Here is a 24,114-nt window from a genome sequence, read left to right as displayed (position 1 = left end):
TTTTAGAAGTAAAATGACCTGTGTTATAAAAATTCCCACCACTTCCTCATCTCGGTTCTAGGAAGAATTGCTAAAGCCTCAGTCCAGTGGACTGTCCCAAAGGGCTTGGAAGAAGTCTTTAACTGTCTTATTTTTCTTACAGTCCCTGTAGACGTAGTACAGTAAATGTGGTATTTAGAACGCTTTTGGTCATACTGGTGGTTCTGGTGGTCAGGAAAGAATTTACTGGGGAACCTTTCTGGCACAGGTCTACTGCAGTTTTACATCTCATTCACAACAGCATTGCTTAAATAGAAATAAATGTTGTTCTGCTAAACAAATTGCTATCTGCAATTTAATTTATGCTTAGTACTAGTACGGGGCCTAACACGCTTACCTTCCAGGACAAAATTTGACATTTAGTGAGCATGATTCTTAGGGGGAAATCTTTGTAGATTCAAATGCCTTCTTGATAATCTCTCACTCGTCCTCCACAAGAAAGCTGAAGTCATTTCATAGAGTTAGCTGTATTCACAAAGCACTTGGAAGAGAGCCTCACAGAAACTCTGTAATCTGTGTTCTGCACCTATATTAAATTTCTGTTACTTTACATGAGAAGGTTTTAGACAACAAGTTTAATCCACACTTGTGCAAATCTTTTTCTGCCTGTTCTGTACCAGAACTAAGGTATGGGCATGAAATTAAGGAGTAGTGCTAGACTGACCCATGCTCGGTCACTTTAAACAAGACGTTCAGTATTACCTAGAGGTACAATTTGTTCGGAAGTGTTTGAGCCCACAGGTGTGGTAAACTGTGAAGCAATGCCTGTAAGAAAGCCTGATGCCTTTGCAGGAACAGGAAGGATTCCCTTCAAAATTTCTTCTAAAACCTCAAGGTCACCTATATAATGCACCTATAACCCCTAGATCACATTTCCTTCTCTTTAATCACTGTATATCTGCTGCCATGTAGGATCAGATATGAGACTTGGTGATCCAGCCCCTTCCTCTTTCTGGCCATGGACTGGTTGATCACCACCCTTCATGAGATCAAGCTTTCTGTGTTTTGTATCTCAGCTGCAATGATTTTTATTTTAAAGCCCGTGGACACACTCCTATGAGGCAACCTCCATTTTCCACCGTGGTCAACATCATAATCTCTAATGAGGTCAGAATAAAGTATTTTCTTACTTTTTAGGTCATACTTTCAACCTCTGAACAGTGTTCCCATGCTCTTCCTAGTGGTTTGTTTCTGTGAGTGCTGACTTATGACTGGGAAATTTTACCACGTCTAATACCCAGTGTGAGGCCTAGCTCTGCCTGACGTTTGTTCAATACACCTTATTCCTATGCTTCTTTACCTCTTTTTCATAGATTTGTTTGCTGTCTGTTTTGCATTTTTTTTTCATTCAGTTCATTTATTTTTAATTATATAGCTATTTGTCCAGTTATTTTTTCTGCAATGTATCCATCTTTGTTTTGGATATTAATATCACCTAATTTTCAACATTTGAGTAAGAAAGTTCCAGTCTTTTCTGAGCTGCCTAGGTAGACTGATTTAATCATTCACATCCATAGCATACCTAAGCTTGAAATCCTCAGTTACAGACCAACTTGTCTTAATCTTACCATTTAATTTTATCTGAATAACACAAAATATGTTGTTCTTCAATCAGCTCATCTAGAATGAAACCTTAAAGTTGGCCTCTAATTGATGGAGTGGGAAAAAAAAGCAAACAAACAAAACAAACAAACAAACAAAAAAACACCAAACCACAATGTCAGCTGTGATCAGCAGAAATAACCAATACAATATAATTAGCATTTGTTCTTCAAGCTATACTGAATAAGTTAAATACTGCCATATGTGGGGCTGCCCACCCATCTGTTCACAACTACTGGTCATATTTAATGCTTTAACCATGCATAAACCATTAAACCATAAAGTGCTCTGAAAAGATCCTTTTTGGTAACCAAATCCAACCCAACAATGTCCTACAGATTCACAAAATTAGTAGAATTTTACTAACCATTATTCCCTGATTTTGAAGTGCTTTTAATTCAAATGGAATTTAGCTACACTATTGCTACTTCTTTCTTCAATCTACCACATAAATTAACATGCAAATCTACTCTTTTTGATTGCTACAGCCCATGCCAGACCTCACTGTTTTTCCCACTACCTTTTTGCAATCTTCTAACATTCCTCATTTGACTGCTCCAGCTCATTATATTTGCATACAAACACTTTAATTACTCTATCCTGACCACCGGCAATTTTCATCCAGATTAGTGAAAATCCTTCTGCTGGTTGTAGCACCTACCTACAATCTTGTAGAACAGACTTGTAACAGGCCTGTTACTTTTCCCTGCACTTGCTTGCCAAACATCCAGCCGTGCCCTCCCAGACACAGGTGGCTGTGCTCCGCTGCAGAGAAACGATGAATACCGGTGGCACTGGTCACTCACGGGCGCACCCCCCAGAGCAGGATGGACAGAACAAGGCCGAGCAAGGAACCCATCCCTCAAACCTGCAGAAGTGGGACCAGACTGGCCTCCCTGGCTGCTGCTATCCATGCCATGACCTCCTCTTCAGGCTCTCCCTGTTTCTGCTCACCGCTAGCTCTGTCATCATTGGAATAGACTTGAACTTTTTCTGCCTATGGGAGGTAGGTTTGGCAGTCCAAAAATCTCTACCTTACCCTCCTTTTCTCTGTTTCAGACTCATTTTACCAATTACGCCAATCTCAATCTCAAACACAGTTTATCAATGCTATTTCCTTATTTTCAGAGTCCTCAGTACGCAGCAGAATATTTCATTATTTACCTTTTGATCAATTGTGAGATAATTTGTTTTCATTCCACTCGTATGGCAGTTACCTAAAAATTGACTGCTTCATTTTTAAACGGGCATAATTTTGTTTTAAAGCCATTAGCATTTCAGGCCATACTTCTACTGGCGACTTGTTCCTCTAGCTCCTGTACTGAACTGTATATTACCTGATTTTTCATACTATAAAAATAATAATGAGAAAAAATACTTTATTCAATAGATCAAACTTTTTAACAAGTTGAATACCCAGAGGATTATTCAAACCCTTTTCAGCTGGGTTTAAGTTCACGGCTACCACGCTTACTTTTACTGTCTCCTTTTGCCTCCTTTCCCCACACCTACCAGGCAGGTGTCTGTGTTCAGGTGTGCATGTAGAACTTAGGATAAAGGTGAAAGGCACCCACACACCAGCAGCACATTCTCATGGGAACCTCAGGCCAACTTCTTTGTTGCTTTATGAGTACTTTGCATTGGTTCTGCTAGAGCACAGGAATCTTATCGGAGGGTGTTCCTACAGCCCTAGAAAGGCATATAGATATCAAAAGGGCTTTGCTCCAATCTATCCAGTAACTCTTATCAAGCAGAGAGGATGGCTGAAGGCAGGGATGGCCTTCCTGTGCTCCAGCATGACACCAAAGACACTTATGTGGCCTTATCCATACAGGGCTTCAGACAGAAACCACGGGGCTTACTGGCAATTAAAGGAAATACTTTTGGCAGAGTAGGAAGCAAATCAGTTTCCCACATCTCATATCATTCCTCCTGGCAGCCTGAATGGCTTTCTGAAGCACAGAGATGCAAATTGATGCGAAGGCACTCCTCAGCTATTATAACCTGATGAAAAGCTGAAGTAATTCCCAGCTGATTCACAGACTGGTGAGTTTACCCCTGTGACCCCTTCCCCTACGCTCAGCTATTGCGTGCTGCATCAGCAGTTTGCCCATCAGTTTGAGATGCTAGAATACATAAACTGGAGCTTCCTTTTGAGCAAACCCCAAAAGTCCTCTCGGAGATGCTGTATACAGAAAATGAACCCTTTCCACCAGTCATTCCCTGTTCATTGCTGTGTCTAGTAAGTATCTGTTTTCCTCATGTACATCACATAAGAACAGGTGAGGTAACTGGCCTACAATTCTATCCTGTTTCATTAGTTTCATATACAACTTAGAAATGTGAACAATTTGGTAGTTTAAATCGTTAAGTCAATTTAAAAAGGAATTATTACAGAACATCAAGTCAGCTGCTGTAGCATATATGTACAAAGGCTGAAAAATGCAATCTAGTAGATAGTCATTTGCTGTCTTAAGTGATATGACATAGAAAAAACATATTATTCTGTTTTGGCTTCAGAAGTTCAGTAAAACCAAAAAATGCATGCAGCTTTACTTTGCACGTAAGGAAAACACAGTGATAGACCTAAAGTATAAGGAAAATGACCTCTCTGGTTTCTGGCTTCCAAAATTTTTCAGAGTGTGGAGTATGTTAGTTAACTGTAAATATTGTATTATGCTCCTCTACTCCTCTCAAATTCTATATTCATTACAAAAAAAAAAAAGTCCATTGCATCATTCTAACAAAGTTGAATAAAGAAGAGAACTTTCATTTATTTACATGTTCATTCAATAAGAGGGATTTAATTCCGGGAGGTACACCTACTCTTCCCTGAAGCTGCATCCTGCATAACAACTTTTATCTTTCTGTCTGTGCAAAACAAGTGCCAGTGCTGCCTAACTACAGAGCTTGCTGCAACCCACCAGCATACAGTATTTCAATACCACAGTCCATCCGCAAACCTCATTTTAAACACAAGTTCTCTTGCAAATCCACGGGGTCAGCATCTCAAGTGCTCTGCTACCACATCATCCCTAAGTGCAAAATCAGCTGAAGTAAATACGGATCTAATTCTATTGTTTCCCCTCTAAGATGCAGATAAATTTGGTCTTTCACATTTTCATGTGACCCAAAACAAAACTGCTAACATTTATTTAACAAGAGAAAACTGCAGGAAGCATATGACTGCTTGTACCACTACTGTAAATCACATCTGTTGGAATATTTCCTTCCTGATCTGGTCCAGATCTCTTGCAGCTGCAGTCTGACCGCACTGTCCAAAGTCACACTGTGTCTTGGATCATGTCTTGGCATAAAATGTTGAAATTTAAATTGTTTCCTCAGCTATTCTTTTCTAGCATTTGGCACTAGTGCTTCTCAGTACTCAACAAAAAGTCTCCAAAATCGTTCACAGTGCAAAAACACCGAGACATGCTGAGAGAAAATAAAATGAAACAATTTTCTTTGTGGGGCTACAAAATTAATGAAGTCTACTTTCCTGTTTTCTTGTGTGCTCTGCCACATCTCACTATATAGCATTCCCCCCAGATACATCACATGCCTTAGCTAATCCTAAGCAACACATGCAGTGGTGAGACCAGGGAGTAGCTGGTTCTTTGTACTTCATTTGTTCTGAACATAAGGACACAAATACCATCTGGCGCTTTACTGTCCACAAGGAGCAACTGATATTTTTTAAGCATAAAGCTATTTTGGGGCACTTAAATACAAAATAAGGGGATAATGGTAGAGCAGCTGCCTACTACACTATTAGTTTCAAATGTTTTGCCCAAGTAAGGGGTAAGAGATCAACGTGAAACAAATGAAATACTTTCATCTACAAATCTACCTCAGCTCTGTTTTGGGGTTACGAATCTTTTAATAGTGTTGAAATAATTTTGAGCTATTTAGCAACTTTATAGCAAACCCTGTAAGGAGCAGAAGTATCTTCTGATAGATCAACTGCCAAGTTATCACACAAGGGCTTTTCCACACATTAATATTTGATACGGAAACTATCCTAAAATGTTGAAAACACAACTGTTTCCATTGTAGGGTTGTCGTCTTCTATATTGGGCAAGCTCAGCATTCACAAAAAATATTACCCCTTTACATTTTTTACTTATTCCTATGCCTCCTTCCCTAACCATTGTCTGATAGCATAAGTTGTCCTTTTGGTCACTTCATAATTTCACCAGTTTTCAGATTTTTAAAACAGCCTCAACTATTAACTAACTTGCATCATTTGTTTGCAAGGACTGAAAGTAAACCAACAGCAGCCTTTGTCTTTTGGCTTGCAAAATAAATAAATAAAAAGATAGATCCATTACACTCTTTGTAAATAGCAAGAAAGGTATCCATGAAGTAAATTCAGAATTTACACCTGAAGACACTGCAGTTCCCCTGGCAGGCTGTAATTGTTTACTTAACCTGCATATTGATTGTGGTTAGACTGCTGGCTCACTTCCTTCGGCTGCAATTTTCATTTTGGCAGTTTCACATACATCACTTAAAATTCCTCTCTGCAGCTGCATCGTTCACATTCCTTCCTCTGGGTCATAATCCACTATCCAGGATCATACTTTTATTTCTGCATTACTACTTTTTCTTTTTTTTTTATGATCTCTGTAGAACAAAAAGGGATATTTTTTTAGCTTGAATGACTCTGAGCTACTGTCCTTCACAATTAATATACCACTCAGTTTTATGGAAGAGAAGAGCTCAGTGGCACAAGATAAAAATGAAACTGTGCGGCAGGATTAGCTGTAGAACATATTTTCCACATGCTTTATGAATGACTCTATATACATATCGTTTTCTATTGGTAAGTACTGCACTGTTAAGGGGGTCCATGTAGATCCTAATTTTATGGTCAACATTTCAGGTCAAAATTTAAGGACTAAAAAAACATTCATATAAAAACTTTCTTCTTACTCATCCCAGTAGCAACAAACTAAGACAAAAAACACACACAGATTCTGTCTCAAAGAATGTGTTAAAACATCATGAATGAGGGTTAATTCAACCATGATGTAGATCCTGGACTAGTTTAGAAGGCTCACATACATGCCAGCTCCCTTTGGGAAAGTTTTTTAGGGTGACTGAAACTGTGTGTGAACAATAAAGGTTCATAAATCTTTATAAAAGTGATTCTGTAAAGACTAATAATCCTCGAAATAATGACCAGCACTGTACCTAGGAGGTCAAAGAAATGACCACTCAGGGTTAAGCTTAATACAGTAAATTAATCTTAAAGTGACTGCACCACATCTGGATATCCTCAGTTTCCTTCAGTCCTAACAGTATTTCAGTAACTGATTTTGTACGTGAAAGCTGTGAATTATTTTAATTCCTTTGCCATGATGATTTTGTTAGACGTATGAGCAGAAACTTTTCTCTCCTTCCAGTAGTTGTGCTTCTTCTCTGAAGTACTCTCAATGCATATTCTCTATAAGGAGTCCTGCAGGTTCTGACTTACTTGTCCTATACCTTTTAAAATGTCCCAGTACACAACAGAGTCTCTTATTTCTTCATTTATTTGCTGAACCTACATTTTGTTGAATCTGCTTTATTCTGTTTTCAAACACATAACAGAGGCAAAAAGTGGAACAAACCAGCTTGGGTTCACCACAATACAAGAGAAATACAAGTAAAGCCAAGCATGAGGAAATACCTGGACCAGTGTGTCCTTGCAGCTGGAGTGATTACCTAACATTTGGCATTCAACTGATAATTCAGGATAATACGGGATACCGTGCGCAGGATGTAGCTGTGTAGGCACAGGCGTGCAGTGCCATTCGAAGGGCTGTGAGGCGCCGCAGGCACTGTGTGAGGAGCTGCATGCCTCTGCGCACACCGAACCACGGCCGCCAGCCCGCTCTGACGGTGGCACAAGCCTGCGCTGGCTGGCTGAATTCTGTTCTACATTTCTAGGTGACGAGACTCCAGTCAAAACATGCAGTACCTTCTCTATATATACCTGGCAAAAAAGCCCCACTCCAGTTACGGACCTTATTTTCAACATTTCATTAGGTTTAGTAACCCCCATGGCACAACACCCAGATTAATTTGGTCAGCCTGTTTGCAGGACAGGGGATTCTCGTCATGAAACACACAGGTTTGCAGAGCACTTGCAGAGCATGTGGATTACATTGCAGCAGCTGAAATACTTAATTCTTTATTTATAAACAAACATCTGTAAATAAGTAACATTCATATCACTCTCATTTCATTTCAGTTATTTAGCAAACAGAACCACACCTAGTCATAAATAAGTTAAACAGAGGTCCCATATTAATCTCTTCCCTTTCACCTGAAGCCAGAGTTCCCAAACTATATATCAGGAAAAGTAAGATTAGAAAGAACTCTGGTTCGTATACCAAATTAATTGGATAAACCTTTAGAGGTATGTTAAATATTAATATATTTCTTGGATACTTTTGGATTCAGAGATACTCATATATTGCCATACAACATAGATTGCTAAACATACTATTCATCAAAAAATGAGACAAACAGCAATTATTTGGAAACATTAAACTATTCCTTCAACAGAAGGGACAATGCAAAATCAGAACAGATGGACACTATCTCACAACAGTTCAACGTATTACCAAAAAAACCAAATCAATGCTTTCATATCCAATGAACCTCAGCAACTGTTTTTAGATGTGGTGAAACTTATGAAACCCAAAAATGCTTTACCTGGAATATTTTTATGTCTAAAATTTGGCAGTCACATAACTTAAAAGGATAGCAAGTCTCTAGATATTGATCAGAGCTTTGTACATCTACAATGTCATAAAAACGATCTGCAGCTATAAAAAAAGGTAACATGATTCTGAGTACGGTATACTGTAATTTCCTTTGGGCAGTCAGAAAATGAAGACATTCTGATAGTCTCTGAAAAAAAATAAGCTTGGCAGTTATCCATTGGCAGATGCAACGTTTTAAAATATGCCAATTAAAGCACCTTCTATTCTTAAAATAGTAACATCAACAATAATAATAAAAACAAGAGAGGAGCCTAACAGTTACCTTCCAACCAAAACATAACAGGCAAAAAAGCTGAAAAGCTAAGCATCTGACAATTTATCTGAAAGCTCTCATGCTCTGACTCCGTGGCCATTTTAGGCACAGCACACAAATAGTTAACCTTATTTTGAGCCATTATATGGAGCTTTCTATAAAGCTTGCGCTAATAAACAGTATGATACGAAGGTCAGCCCTTAATTCACCATCGAAATATCTTCTGGGTGTAAATGTAATGACTTCTGCTTATACATGAGACAACCCTGACAAGAATTCCACTTGACAATGCATTTCAGACCTAGAAAAACCTGCTCATTTGCGTCAAGGTGCTGAATGTCAGCAGATTTACTAATATGCTTATTATTTGCACTTCAGTGGTGGAACAGAGTAAAACACCATGAACCCTCCATACCCCCCGACTGCCTGGCTAGGGAGGAGATGAAATAAAACAAGATTTAATCCTGTCCATATCACCGTGCAGTTGGTGAAACTTGACAAGTCAACATCAAGCATTCAAAGTGGTATTGTGGCCTAAAGGGATCACATGCAGCCTGCACATGAGAGCGAAGGAATAGCTCGGTTCTGCTTCGGTGTTTGTAAATTTAATTTGTTCAAGAAAAAGCAACTCTGGTAGGGATTACTGGCTAGGATCAACGCTCTTACCAAAGAAAGAGGGAAAATACAAGTAGGAATAATACTGACATTTTTGTAATACAAAATAGCTTTTTGGGTTTAAGAGAATAAATAAAAGTTGGAGGCAATTGCAGCTCAGCCCTGGCATATGTGAATGCTCCACTCAGTGTTCCCGAGTAGGAGAGCCTGAAACAACTGAACGTTTCACAGCATTTCATGACAACTGAACAGTTACTTAGACAACACCATATTTTACAAAATATTAACATTTCCTTCCAAAAATATTGTTCACTATTGACTCAATGCAATATCTATTTCTTTAAGTAGGGCAATGATACTCATGGCATGAAAACTGACATATTGGCCCTTGATTGTTGCCAAGATATAATTCCGCATGTTCAGGGAAGGATATTTGTGGTTAAATGTGTAAATCCCAGGTGCTCACGAAACACGCAGCCTCCTGGCATACATGTGCACACACACACACTGAAATTAATAATAAGCAAGATCTGCAGCAATGCACTTTCGAAATAACAGTACCTGTAAATCCCCTCTGTTGAATGTAGTATTTATGTGACCTACATCTCTGAACAGCACAACTGTTTCACTGTTTAAAATTGTCACTGGGCCTACACCAGAAAATCAGCAACAAATTCTTGAGTCTGTAAAAGGTTCTTGTTGTTAAATACTGCAGGGCACAGAGGAGCTGGTAACTGTGGCTTGGTGGGGAAGGGCAGGTGTCCCTAAGTGGCAATTTATTCCCTAGGCCCTTTCATTAGATTAGAGACAGCTGGGATGGAGGGCGGGGGAAGGGGTGGCAGAATGGCTTTCTACTTTGTTTTAGCAGTGATTAAAACTCCAAGTAACTGATAAAGGTAATGCCTTTTTTCATAGAGCAAAGGACAATGAATAACTTTTCCTCACAGATTGGTACTTCAAATATAAAACACAGAAAGATAAGCACTGCCAGTGAGCAATCAAAAATGTCTTGTTAAGATTGATTAATGAGATAATAAAAAGCTATAATAAGAAAAAAAAAGTCCAATTAAAGTATCTTCTGAGATTTCTCTCAAACAGAAATAAAGAATGCAGGAGAACGGTAAAACTTCAAAAAATTAATATGATAGAGATGACAGCCTTAGTATTCAAGACTACAGTACATCAGTTTTATACATTCTGTGACTGGCTGTCCCTTATTTATCATCTCTAATGCGTGGTGTCTGGTATTCTGATTCTCAGTAACTTTCCTTTTTCTCAGTTATTGCTTCACAAGTGTAACACCTGAATTTAAATTCAAACACATAATACAATAGGCATTATGCAGGCTGTAGGTACTTCATTCAGAAACCCTGTATGCCTCTAGCACTTTAAAACAGTGAAATAAAACCAAAACCAAACAGGAAACAATGCTCATCTGTCACCTATACAGAGCAGCAGGCAGAAGACAACCTAGCTACTCTAACCGCTTTTGTACGAAGGGTGAGTTAGAAAGCGTAGGAAAGACATAAGGTTTGATTTTGGGGTGGTCCCGTTGGACTCACTGATGCTTGTGGGCCCCTTCCAACTCAGGGTATTCTACGTTACGCATTTCCTGTTGGGATCTGGTACACGAGGCACCCGAGGATAAAGTAGGAGCAGCGAGAGGAGTGGGAAGGTGCTGTGAGGCACAGAGGTGGGCAGAGCCGTGTTTGGTGCTGGGTGAGAAGCGTCCGCCCCGCCACAGGGACCAGGCTCGTTGAGCAGCACGGGACAAAGCCCAAGGCCCCGCCACGGGCTGGGCAGACAGGCAGGAACCGAGGTCCTCACCCCAGGGCCCGCCGTTACTTGAAAGCTACAGAAAGCACCAGCTTTACCTCAGCAGTACCCGAGCCCAGCACAGCCTGCCGCCCCCGGCCCGCAGCAGAGTGCAGACCATGGCTGCAGCCGCCCGCTGAGGTGTGAGGGCTCCTGGGCACCAAGCCCTGTCCTGACCCCACAAGCAGCGCCGGTCCCTCTGAGTTGTAGGCTCTTGTGGGCTTTTATCTTCAAAGATCAAGATGTCTGACCGTACATTCTTGAATTACATAGACATACTCATTTTTGCTTTGCATAGTTCTGTGAATATTCGGTGTTCATTCTTATCTCTCTCTTTAAAGTTGTGGCTCAAGAGTTCATTGAAAAGCATAAAATATGAAGTGAATTTCCTCATCAGTTGCTAAGAGTGTTTCATGAATGAATGGCTCTCGAAGTACTTTCATATGATTATGGCTTTTGCCTTTTCTAATTTGACAGCTAGGGAACAAAGGTAAAGAAAAATTATGCCACATCTGCCTGTTTAAGTACCAGTCTTTTGTTGGCCTTTTGAGGCCAACATTAACAAAGATCCCATTGACTTCATATATTTCAAACTGAGCCTGTAAAAAGAGCACTGTTCCACACGGCGGGTCTGACCTGCCCAGCAGCACAGAGGAACTCCTGCGTTCAGTGCAGGAACTGCTGCGCCAACCCTTCTTGCCCTCAACCTGCCTGCTCACCTCCCAGGTGTCCTGAGCTCCCCCAACAAGCACCACCGCCCCTGTTCCATCTTATTTGCTTTCAAGGAATTACCCTGCATAGGATGAGGGAGAGGCTGTGGGGAAAACATGCAGTCCCTGCATTGATGACAGCCAGTAACGGGGATGCTCAAAGGGAAGAGCTAAGGAACTCAGGCAGCTTCACAATCCCTCAGTTCTGATGTTTGAACTTATTGCGGCTTCACCATTTATAAATGGTTGATTATTTCCCACACAAACCTATTTCCAGATGTAACATGGTGCCAATAATATCTTGCAAGTAAACCTCTGACCCCAAAGCGATCTCTGGCCTCAACATCAGAGAGCAGACCAGACCTCAAGGTCAAGAGCAAACAAGTAAGCCTCCAGCTACGAACAACAGAAAGGCTGTCCGAGGCACACGAGGCAAGAAGCAAGGCGTATTTTCCGCCTGGGATGTATGTTTGCACCCACCAGCTGGGCAGACTTGGAAGCAGAAGAAAGAATCCTGGGCGGCCAGTCCCTGCCGGGTCTGGCGGGGGCTTCCCAGGAAATAAACCCCGAGCTGCCCGTTTCTCCTGAGCTCTCACGGACAAGACTCGCTGTTTCGCAGCGCCCCAGCTCAGAGGCCGTAGTTCCCACAAGCATTCGCCAGGCGCTCGGCTAACCGCGGGCAGCCCCCCCCCGCCCCCACGGAGACGTTTACGGGCGTTTTGAGGAGGGACCGCCCCCTCCGCCCCGCAACCGGCCTCCGCCGAGAGGCCCCGGTCCCCGGCCCCGTCCCGCCCCGTCCCGGGGCCTCCCGCAGCCGCCGCCGCTTCCACTCCTGCGCACTGGGCGCGCCCCGGGGCCGGGGCCGGGGCCGGGGCCGGGGCCGGGGCCGGGGCCGGTCCGAGGGCGGTCCGCGGGCGGGGCCGGGGGAGCGGCGGGCGGCCAATTGCGGTGCCCCGGGGAGCGGCTCCGGCGGGGCGGCCGCCCGCGCTCGCAGCGAGGATGGAGGCAGAGGGCCGGGTACCGGGGCCGCCGCCGCTCCCCCCCGCCGGGGGAGGGATCGGGGCCGAGCTCCCCGCCATCCCCCCCGGCGCGGCCCGGGCGCCGCTGCTGGGCGCCCCCGCCGAGGTGCTGGAGTTGGACGACGAGGAGGACGACCTGGAGGTGTTCAGCAAGGTACGGCGGGACCGGGACCGGGACCGGGACCGGGACCGGGACCGGGACCGGGACGGGAGGCCCGGCTCCGCAGGGCAGCTCCGCTCCGCTCCCCGCGGCGGCCCCGCCGGCATCGGGTGGGTGCTGGCTCCCTCCCTCCGTCCGGCCCTCCGGCCCTCCGGCGCCGGGCAGCGGCGGGGCGGATTCGGCCGCGGGGCCGCGGCGCTCGGGCCGGCCGTCAGCGCGGGCAGGGCCGGGGGAGGCTCCGCGGCTGCCGCGCCCCGGGGCGCTGCCTCCCGGTCCCCCCGGGCCGGTCCCGGTGCCGGTGCCCCCCTCGCCGGTCAGCGCCGAGCCGCCTCCCGGGCTGGCACAGGGAACGGGGCGCGCTGCTTCGGGCGGGCTGCCCGACCCTTGAAGTTGCCCAGGAGCCCGAGTAATGCTGGTGTCACTCGCATTTGTCGCCTGCCGTGTGCGTGTGTCTGCGAACTGAATTAACAGTCCCTGTGAGTGGATGCGGCTGTACCGGAATACCAGCACCCATCTGCAAGCTTCAGGCCGAGTTTCTGTTAAAGACGAGGGGAGGGCCAGGAACTGGCACCGCCGCGTAGGTCGGCAACAGCAGCATTTTGTGATGATACATTGGCACACATTTTGCAAGCACACGGCATTAGCTGTCTGTGTATGGGTACGCCAGCTTTGCCGGCGTTACTGATTTTGATGAATGTAATGAAGTATGGTGCGGCTGCCACGTGTAAGGTTTCTCATTTTGTGCTGATCCAGTTAAGATAGGGCTTAACTCTCACCTTCTCAGCCACTAAAGAAGAGAGCATGTGATGGATACATTTGCCCTATCAAAACTATATAAAATATCACATAAGGATGTACAGAGCTAAGGTGGAAAAAATGTGTAGGGCAGCTATGGCCCCATCCACCTTCTGAGACTTCTGAACTGTTGGGTACCAGGATGTATGACAATGGAAAGAAATAGTAAATATTTTTCCTATTTGAAAATGTGCTAACAAACATTTTTATTAGGACCAAATGTAATATGAATTGTGTATACTTTCTATATTTTTGTAAAAAAGATACTTTTTTGTATGTGTGAATAAAAAAACCAACATTGGAATAAAAGCCTCATTCTTGGGAGCTATGTATTTAAACTGTGACTGCAATAAAATTCTTGAAATTCATGTATTTTAACACCAGAGGTATCTATTAGGTGATTTAATAGTCTGTAACATACAAGAGGTTAGGCTAAACTTCACCAAGTTATCAGTGTTTTTCTGAAGCATGACTAGGGTTCAGCTAAATCATATTTTTTAGAAAAGTAACAGTCTTGATCTGATCTGAAGAAATGAATGATTTACTGAACTTGCAGACAAAACCAATGCTAAATATAACTTTAGTTGTATCTTACCTTAAATCCTTTTGCGTTTACGAGGTAAGCTCAGGCAGTTCTGCATGCAGGTGTCAGTGCCTATCAATACAACATAAATCAACATGCTTGCTTGGCAAGGGTGAAGTTCCTTGAGAATAAAAAATAAAAACAAATATAGATGATATGAGATACTGCTGCTCTATGGGAAATATCTATATCCTTAAATTACTGCCACCTAGATTCATGCAAAAATATTTCTTGCTTATATTAAATCTTAACTACTGTTAATGTTAGCTACTAATAAAAGGTTTACTGCATGCAAAATGATAACCTATTTCTGCGAACAAGAAAATGTGTCAAACTATATTAAAGCCCAGTGTTCTTTTCAAATCTTAGACACCTGCATTTAGTGGTTATATATTGGCCAGAAATTGTTTGTTTTCAGCCGCAGCTTGAGGGCTGATCTTTTGGGAAGATGAAAAGCTGTGAGGGTGATTGGGGGTTGCATCCTCTGTTTGTGTGTGTTCTGTATATTAAAGGGAAACTGACAAGCTAAATGTAGCATCAGACTTATTTTTGTAAAACTGATTTTTCCATAACGTGCTGTTCCAAGACCATCTTGTATTAAATTGTATTTTAATGGAGTGTCTCACACCACTGTCTTTAAGGTCCCCAGCATTTGCAGGCCAAATGGGATGCAGCGGCAGTGCAGTGCTCAGTGCCTGACACTGACATTGACTTCATTTTTCTAAGTTTAGTCAGTGAAATGGACCAGCTACCAAAATGGTGAAAAATGAGGTTCTTAAAAATTGTCAGCCTCAATACCATAAGTTATTACTCAAGTTGTAAACGCAAAGCTTTTATTGTATGAAAATTCATAGACATTTAACCTGATAGTGTCATAAACCACTGGCCCAATATCTGGTGACATACCTCAAATATTACAGACTAGCATTTTATTCGGCAGCTCTGATACAGCATTTCATAATGTAACATGCATTTCACTTTATCCCAGTTTCTGTTACCATGGAAAAAGTTCTGAGGTCGTTTTAGCAGAGCCAGCTTCTCAGGGTTGAATGATGAGTCACACGAATGCAGTGTTTGCAACCTGCTTTCCTCCATGGGTTTCAAAGTATAGTACCACATGTACTGTACTCCAGTAATCCTTGTGTTCCTTGCTGGTGGTACCTTGACATGACATTGACAAAGCTGTCAGTGATTTGGTTAATACTTAAAACGTTAAGCAGCCCTCCTTTCAAAACTCAGTTTTACAATGCTTGTCTCCCTTCCATGATTACAGAAAACTTAATTCATGGTGTTTGTAGAAAAGATGTACATGCCACCACAGAATTGCATAGAAGCTACTTTTTCCAGAACAAGTTGATCGAGGATTTAAGCCTGTTTCAAAATTGAGTATTTCAACCAAGGAACTACTCTGTCTTCCTGAATCTCTTTCCTTTGAAGAATGCTCCAACAACTAAGCTATTCACTTTTAGGATAACCTCTGCCACCACATCCTCTGGTTCCAGACCTGCCTTGGATTGCTGGCCCCAGAAGAGTGCAAGCTCTGGGTCCTGACTGGGAAGGATGGCGGCAGCCCTGAGTCATGCCCTGGGGAGGAGGAGTGCTTTGGCAAACCCCTGTGCTTAATGTTTTCTACAGAGAGCTGCAGGCTCAGCTTTGTGCTCGGCCTACTTTGAGGCTGCCCCTGCTGTATGAGTGTTTTCTGTCCTTTATTAATTTTGGAGCCTTACTGACCAATTTCAGCCCAAATGTGAGAGTGGGATAAAGTAACTGCTGGCATTAGAGAAAGGAGACACAGAGCAAGGCCCCCACACTGTAGGAGCTCGTTGGTTTTCTGTCCCTTTGCTGCCCTGGCCAGTAACTCAAAGCGCACGAACCCACTTGCTGATCAGCACTCGGCTCTGCCGTCTCTTCTGCCAGTAGTTCAAGGGCATGGAAGGGAGCAGGGGAGTGGTAGGCACGTGCAGTTGTGGAAGGTGTGGGAAAGTACCTCCTTATCAAGGGCAAGGCCTTGATTTTCTTCGCATAGATAAAGAGGAAAGAATTTAAAAACAAGTTTTAAAAACCAAGAGCTGGAAGAATTGTCTGTTTTTCCCCTGACATACAATTTCCACCATCAACAGCATGCACACAAAAACAGTACCAACCCCAAAATTACAGCTGTGTAGAAAACAGAAAATTATCTTTTTTTTTTTTATTATTTAACTGTGTTCCCCTGTGATGGCATCAGGCATGTCAGGCAAACTTCAAGAACTGCTGGAAATAAACCTGAAGTATCATGATGATAGAGAAACAGATACTTGTTTAAACCTTACATGCATTCACTCACGTGCAGATGACACAGTAACCATAGTACAACAAACCAGAAGTCCTGCTTACTCTGTGGATTTTTACTGGCAGTGTTTTATTTCATAAGCTATGTATTTTTTAGGCCTTTCATATAAAAGCATGCTTTCAGGAACCTGCCTGTATAGAACAACTTTTAGTAGCAACCTAGAAAGAGGAAGGAAATATTAAGATAGTAATGACCCATAGGAAACTAGAAGATATGAAACACATTTGCCTTGATCCAATTTAGGCTTTGCAATATCATTATTCCTCAAGTATATGGCCATCCAAGTCCCTTACACGCTCACATGCATTTTTCTTTCCCTGGGAATTTCCCATTGTCTCAGCACTTTGAATCACATGGCCTGCCCTGAACTATCACGTTTGGAAAGCAGTTTCATTCCTCATGGGGAGCATGGGCAGCTAGCGCTGGTGAGCCATGAAAACACAGCTTTTCTATTCATCCTCCACCACTGCCAGCAGTGCAGACTACATCAGTACAGAAATCGTGGGTTGGAACAGGCTGAGTAAAATACATAACGTGACTGGCAGGCATACAAGGAAGCAGCTCTATAATATTTAAAGCATTGTCTTTAAACTTTCTTCTTGGCTTTGTTTCCCTGGTCAAAGAACTGTACATATGTGATGGGAGGAGATCTGGTACATGAGTGCTTTCAGTGCATAGTTCCCAATAGAAGTTTCTACTCCATATGTGTGAGAGTACATTGAAAAATCCAAAGGAGGGAGCTGGCAGTGTACGATGAGGTTTAAGACTGGAAAAGAGTGAGAGGGGAGAACATATCCCAGAGGCAGCTTTGGTTTGGTTAAATCCAAAGGAGAAAATCTTTCCATCCTCAGTGACACCAGTCTTGCACTCTTCAGTCCCACAAGGCAATACCTGACTCCAGTTTGCATGGGCACACACGTTTCCACTCCTGACATTTCACCGGTTCTCTCTTCAGCAACATCCCTTTTCTGCATGCTCCATAGCCAGCAAGGCACTAGAAAGGGCCTTTTTGTAACACTCTGGGATTATCTTGCTTGCAAGAGGGCAGCCAATTTCATGAGCAGGCTGCCCAGAGAAGCTGTGGATGCCCCATCCCTGGAGGTGTTCGAGGCCAGGCTGGATGGGGCCAAGGGGAATCCAGTCTAGCGGGTGGCATCCCTGCGCAGGGCAAGGCGTTGGAACTGGGTGGTCTTTAGGGTCCCTCCCAACCCAAGCTGTTCTATGTTGCTTATTCACAGGCTTGGACAAGCAAGCAATTGGTTTTACTGTGGCATAAAGCTGATAGAAAGGTAGCTCAAGCGAGCTCCCAGTGCCAAGGGCAGCGTAGAAGTCTTGTGTAGGATGGCAGCACAGCACGGGGCTCCTGGCTGGTCACAGCAGTGGGCTGGCACGAGGCAGGGTGGTTGCTCATTTGCCTGATGATCTCATTCAGAAATTCTGATTTAAATAGCCATTTTTATCCAGTTTTGCATATAACCTTAAGTTTTTCAAAAGAGAAACTTTCCAAAAACACCAGGGAATACTGAAGTTTGTTATTAATTGAAATACTTCATTGCATTGGATGTATCAGAAAGGCTATATTAAATGTCTGATATTTGCAATATGATTATTGATTTTAATTGCTCTCATTTATTTTTAATAATTTATTAATTTATTATGCTGTTTTCTGAGTTAGTGAATTTAATTAATAAATTAAGCAGCAATTTTGTACTGCGTTCTTACTTATTCATTTTTTAAAAAAGATTAAATTTACATCTCTGTAAAAGTTTCCCATTTGAAATTCTATTTTAAAATATATGCAAACTGGGATACCCAATTCCAATAAAAATTCTGATTTAGATATTGTCTTGTTTTTTAAAATCATAATTTCTTATCCACCCTGTTCAGCTTACTAGAGAGAATTGAAGCATGATGAGTCCTGAGTAACTGGCTTCTAACAATTATAATAAAGCTGGTAATCATACTACACAAATACTGGGTGCTTGTAATCATAACTAATTTTAGCATTCGCAGGCAAGTCTCTTTCTAGCTATGCATAAAGGTCTTGTCAAATGGTAGCATTTTGCTTTCATCAGTTAAAGAATAAGTCTCATTTCTTACATCCTTACTGAAGTGAATACTGAAAAGGATAATAGATTTGCCACATATCATATAATTCTTTCATCTGCCCTACGTTTTCTCAATCTATTTAAAAATTTGCCATTATAGCATCTGAGACATGTTTGTGTATGCGTAAATATGTTTCAATATGAATGTTCTCATGTTTTATATGCAGGATACATCATTGGCTGAAGCAAACTCATTCAGTCCTTCAATGACAATATCCCCCTCATCTATGATAAACCAGTATAAATTTGAAGATGAACCAGAATTAAGAGACCTCTTCATTACTGTCGATGATCCTGAAAGCCACATTACAGCCATTGAAACATTCATTACATACAGAGTAATCACAAAGGTAAGCATCTATTCATGGCCTTAATGGCTTACACTGGTAACAGTAGTAGTATTTTCACTCTTCTTTTGAACCATTCTGTGGAATATTACTAAGTTGAAATCATAATCTGATTTTGCTTTGAGTTATAGACCACTAAAACTGTATGAAATTGTGGAATTTTCTAAAAAAATCAGTAAAGTCTACAGACGTATGTACATAGATTTTTTTATACTGAGAAAACAGCTGGTATTCCTTCAATGGCAAATTCAGTTCTATATGGAAATAAATATTTTCTATTGTGATCTTCGACATGAATATGAAACAGCAGAGACACTGATTTTGTTTGAAGACACTATGTTAGCCCATGTATTATATGACTTTTGGATCACTTGCAGGCCAGCAGTCTTTTGCTTTGCATGAAAAGACTTGCTGCTACAAAGTCTTTCAGCTCCATTCTTTTGTAATTGCAGTGCTCACTACCATGGGGAAGTTTGTTTCCCATCAACAGTTGCATATGATTTCTGGGAAACTGCCACAATTCTCAAATGAAAAAAAAGTAATATTAGGAAACAACATAGAGTATTTTTAGCTGTCCTGAATGCAAATTATCCACTGGAAATAAGGAAGAAAGTTAGTGTTGTGAGACCAGACAGATCATTTGGGATTACCAGCAAATATTCTGCAGGCTGTGTTTTGAGAATTACTGTGTTAATTTATTTTACTTTGAGTTCTTTTTAAAAGATTCATTTAAAACCAAATTTTCAAATGGGAATTATTCATCTTTAAATAAGAGAAGTTATCAATTCCTCATAAAATATTTAAAGAGTAGGAAGAGAGCTATCTTCATTAGGTTGCTAGCAATAATTTTCATTTTAGGCATCCTTTTGTAGACAAAAGAACATTTTTTCTGCAGGCAAGTATGGAAGGGCTGTAAGGTAGATTGCTTTTGCTTTTTTATCTCTTCCATCCTTTCTTATCACATTTAATTTGAATCCTGGTTGTTGATGATAAAGTAATGTCATTCCTCCCACGTAACTTGAAAAAAATATATTCAGTCCTCAAAAATGTTTAGATTACAAAAGTGTGTTTTGAGTTTTTTAGAATTTACTTGCATTGCATTATAAATCTCCGTGCAACAACAAATGCTAAACAGCATGCATCACTCTGATGAAAACATGAGCTCTTTGTAGCTTGATTCTAGAAGATAGAGTGGTGATAAAATAAATCTCATGGTTTGACAATTTTTCAATGCTGTAATAAGCATTTTTATAAGCATTAAAGGTTTGTTGGCAAGCTCTGACAAAGGGCTACAGAACTGGAATTGATGATGGAATAGCAGAATCCATTAAACAGCACAGGAAATGTTACTTTTGTGATGTGCTGAAGTTTTCACGTTCTGAATGTGGGGATTGTTGACTGGCATCAGCAGGCCCCAAGGACGTATGTCAGCTATTTCTATTTTTTTCAGAATGCTAAAAAAATGGACTCTCCTCACTCATCGATTTCAAATCACTTCAGAAGAAATGCCCTAAAAGCAATCAACATAACCATGATTGTTAAAAGGGAAATGGCGCAGTAATGATTGAAATCTTCTGAAAACACTGCTAGGGTGATTATTTTAGGTCACTCTGTTGTTTAGTACTTCTTTTGTTGTTGATGTTGTTGTTTTAAAGTAGAACTTTGATTTGTTGCTAAAATTACATGTGTTCTATTTCATTAAGAAATTGATCATCGTGCATTAAAAAAGAGCAAGCAAATAGCAAGGGCAAAATAGAATCATGTATGCATTCCCTTCAGGTATGCAGTTTTCTTCAAAATCTAAAACAATATTGTTCTTTTTTCACAGTATTCTCACTTTCTGGTCCTGTTTTTTATCTCCATGGTTTTCAGACATCTCGTGGTGAATTTGACTCCTGTGAATATGAGGTTCGAAGACGGTATCAGGATTTCCTTTGGCTGAAGAGCAAACTCGAAGAAGCACATCCAACACTAATTATTCCTGTTCGTTTGTTAAAACTTATTTTTATTAATTTATAAGATGACCCCAGTTTTAAACAGAGCTGCTTGAAGGCTTTCTTGTGTTTCTGAACTCTCATGAACATCAAACTAACCTTTTAGTAGCTTTATATGTATGTATATAAGCGATAATTAAAAATTCTGTAATTCACTTCTTATGTTTGTAATTGTGCCATTTGCAGTAATTTGCAGTAATTTATTTCCCCTTTCTTAATTCCTGCTATACTATCAGCTACAAGTACCAGTTTATACCACTGTTAAATGTGATAGTTTTGTGGCAATTTGTTTTTACATGGTGAATTTTACAAGCTATATCTATGTTTTCAGTAAGTAGAGGAACTGTTATAATATCCCTAATATTATGCAAGTTATACAATATACTTTTTTCTTTATTTTTTTAGCCATTGCCTGAAAAATTCATAATGAAAGGAATGGTGGAACGATTTAGCGATGAATTCATTGAGACTCGAAGAAAAGCTTTACATAAATTTTTGAACCGCATTGCTGATCATCCAACTTTAACTTTTAATGAAGACTTCAAAATTTTTCTTACTGCACAAGCCTGGGTAAAATGGCTTTATTTTTATCTACAGTTATATGAAACCACGTCTTGTGTTAGTAGAGTGTATCAGGAGTCTCCCTAGTTCAGTATTCAATAGCATCCTCCCACGGCTTGTTACAGAAGTGTCAGAAGAAGGTGTGGAATTTATGGAATATTCGTCCCCCGAGATAACCTTTTCTTCTGTGCATTTGGTAATCTTGCGTGTGGCCATAAATATTGCTGTACCTGCCAAAGCAGTTTTTGTTGCTGCGTTCTGGATTTTTGTGGCACAATATTTCAACTCTGCATGCTTTCTATAATACACATAAGCTTCAAAGATTATATGAAAAGCAGTAATTTAAATGAATTATTGTTTTGGCATGGCACTTGTCTTTTTCATCTGCTTGTTTGTTTTTTTTAAGTTATATTGGTCTCATAAAAGAAAAATATATCCTTTGAATTTCCTGTGGTATTTTTGCAAGATGTTGCCACTTGAAGATCAGAGTTTTGTACTCAGAAAGCCTGCCTCTGAACTTTAGCAAAGGTTATTCTATCAACATGTAAAAATAGTTACAGAAAATAGCTGGCTTATTTCTTCCAGTAGGAACATGGTTTGCTTTTCTCAATGACTTCTTTCTGCAATCATTACCTCTGCTTTCCTGTTCACAAGGCTAAATTGCAATCTAGTCAACTCTAAGGAACGAAAGGGTAAAGGTTTTCTGCCATCTTTAATCATTCTTTGTGAGAGCATGACACACAGCATGTTTATGTTTGTCCAGAAAGGCTTAGTTAATAAATGCATGTGACGGTTATGGTTCTTACACTGGTCTAATAATTTTAGAGTGAGATTTATCCACTAAAAAGACATCTGAATTGCTTTTTTTTTTTTTCCCCAGAGGTCTATGAATGTAGTTTTGTTTTAAAACAAAAAAGAAAGCTTTTAACCACATATTATTTTTAAAGAATTTAAAAATGTATGTGCAAGTAAACTCAGCACGTTCTGTTTTTAGGAACTCTCCTCACACAAGAAACAGGGCCCTGGTTTGCTGAGCAGAATGGGACAGACTGTAAGAGCTGTAGCATCCTCAGTAAGAGGAGGAGTTAAAAATCGTCCTGAAATGTTTACAGAAATGAATGATTATATGGAAACATTTAGTCAGAAAATAAATGTACTGGACAAAATAGCTCATAGAATCTACAAGGAAGAAAGGGGTAAGTAGAAAACAAATACCTTTTTACGGATTTAAGAAATTAATATACTGGAAAACAACTTGTTGTGAACAGTACATTCATTTTCATTATGCCAAGCAAAATACTTCTTTCCAGCAAGCAGGGAAAAAGGGGAGATTTGTATTTATACAGTGCTTTTCATAATGGTCATTGTTCTGGCAGATCTTCAAGTTAACTTGAATAGTTTGGTAATAGGGAAAGTTTTAACATCTCATTGACCTACCTGGTAAGGAGCTTAAAAAGAAGAAAACATAACAAGTGTGGCTGTCATTTTATTGTGGTTATTGGAGATCTGCATGACCTTTTGTTTTGTACTTTGAATGGAACGTAGAGTTACAGTTTTTTATTCCTGTCTTGTCCTGGCATAATGCTGCACAGATTCCAGATCTCTAAATGTCTTCTTCAGTTTCATTCTGCACCTTTTTTTATGTGTTGACCAAGTAGATTATTTTTAAGAGCTTTGCTGTTGGCCATAGTTTCTGCCATGGGAATCTGTGCCTGTTACAGTTTTCTTGAGAAGGATGACTTAAGCTTATATTTTTCATCAGTAACAGCAGTTTGCACACCTACTTGAAACTCTAAATTATTAACTTTCTGAGCTTGACCTGACATACTAGGTGTGTTTACAATTTCTACTGGTCAGCACTTGAGAGATGTTATTGTATATATAATATAATTTGAAGTGCTACGCTTTGTTCTGTAGTAACCAAGACCTTGTGCTTTAGTGTGCAGTACCACATCTCAGTGTGTCCTCACTAAGCTGGAGGGGTCTTATAAAAGGAAAATAAATGTTGCCGAAAAGGGTTCCTTTTGTTATAGTTCATTCCAGTGGCAATATCTGGCTGAGGTTCTTAGGTTCAAGTCACCAATGACAAAATATTTCTTGGAAAACCTTATGAATTTTGACATGTTCCCAAGTGCTGCTGGATGTATCTTCTTTCTAGATTTTCCAAATAGCAATAGGCAGAACACTAGTGTGCAGGGCTGCACTGCTGAGGACGTGACCTGTTGATAACTGTGATTCAGAACATTCAGAAAATATTCCTGCTTGTAATTGCCTAACATGAGAGTCTTAATTACATTATCTATGGAGGGTTTTTTTTGTCAAAGTGACCTCAAAGTAAATATTGATTTCTTCATGGCACAGAGCTGTTTGGCAACTTTTGTTGGACATTTCTTCATTATAAATTC

At 40.8% G+C, this 24,114-nt stretch overlaps 1 protein-coding gene across 1 annotated transcript in view; it reads left to right on the top strand.

Moving 5' to 3' along the window:
- The first annotated feature begins 12,716 nt into the window (after positions 1-12,716).
- SNX7 (sorting nexin 7) overlaps positions 12,717-24,114 on the top strand; it is a 28,635-nt gene continuing 17,237 nt past the window's right edge. The window contains exons 1-5 of the mRNA XM_080602499.1: positions 12,717-12,983; positions 18,975-19,157; positions 21,027-21,137; positions 21,554-21,718; positions 22,704-22,905. Coding sequence (XP_080458625.1) covers positions 12,810-12,983; positions 18,975-19,157; positions 21,027-21,137; positions 21,554-21,718; positions 22,704-22,905 — 835 coding nt within the window. The 5' untranslated portion in view covers positions 12,717-12,809. The remainder of the gene's footprint in view (positions 12,984-18,974; positions 19,158-21,026; positions 21,138-21,553; positions 21,719-22,703; positions 22,906-24,114) is intronic.

This window comes from Anser brachyrhynchus, assembly GCF_964034855.1.
Source record: "Anser brachyrhynchus genome assembly, chromosome: 8".
NCBI lineage: Eukaryota > Metazoa > Chordata > Aves > Anseriformes > Anatidae > Anser > Anser brachyrhynchus.
The sequence above is the reverse complement of the archived record's forward strand: the minus strand, read 5'-3'. Positions and strand labels throughout refer to the sequence as shown.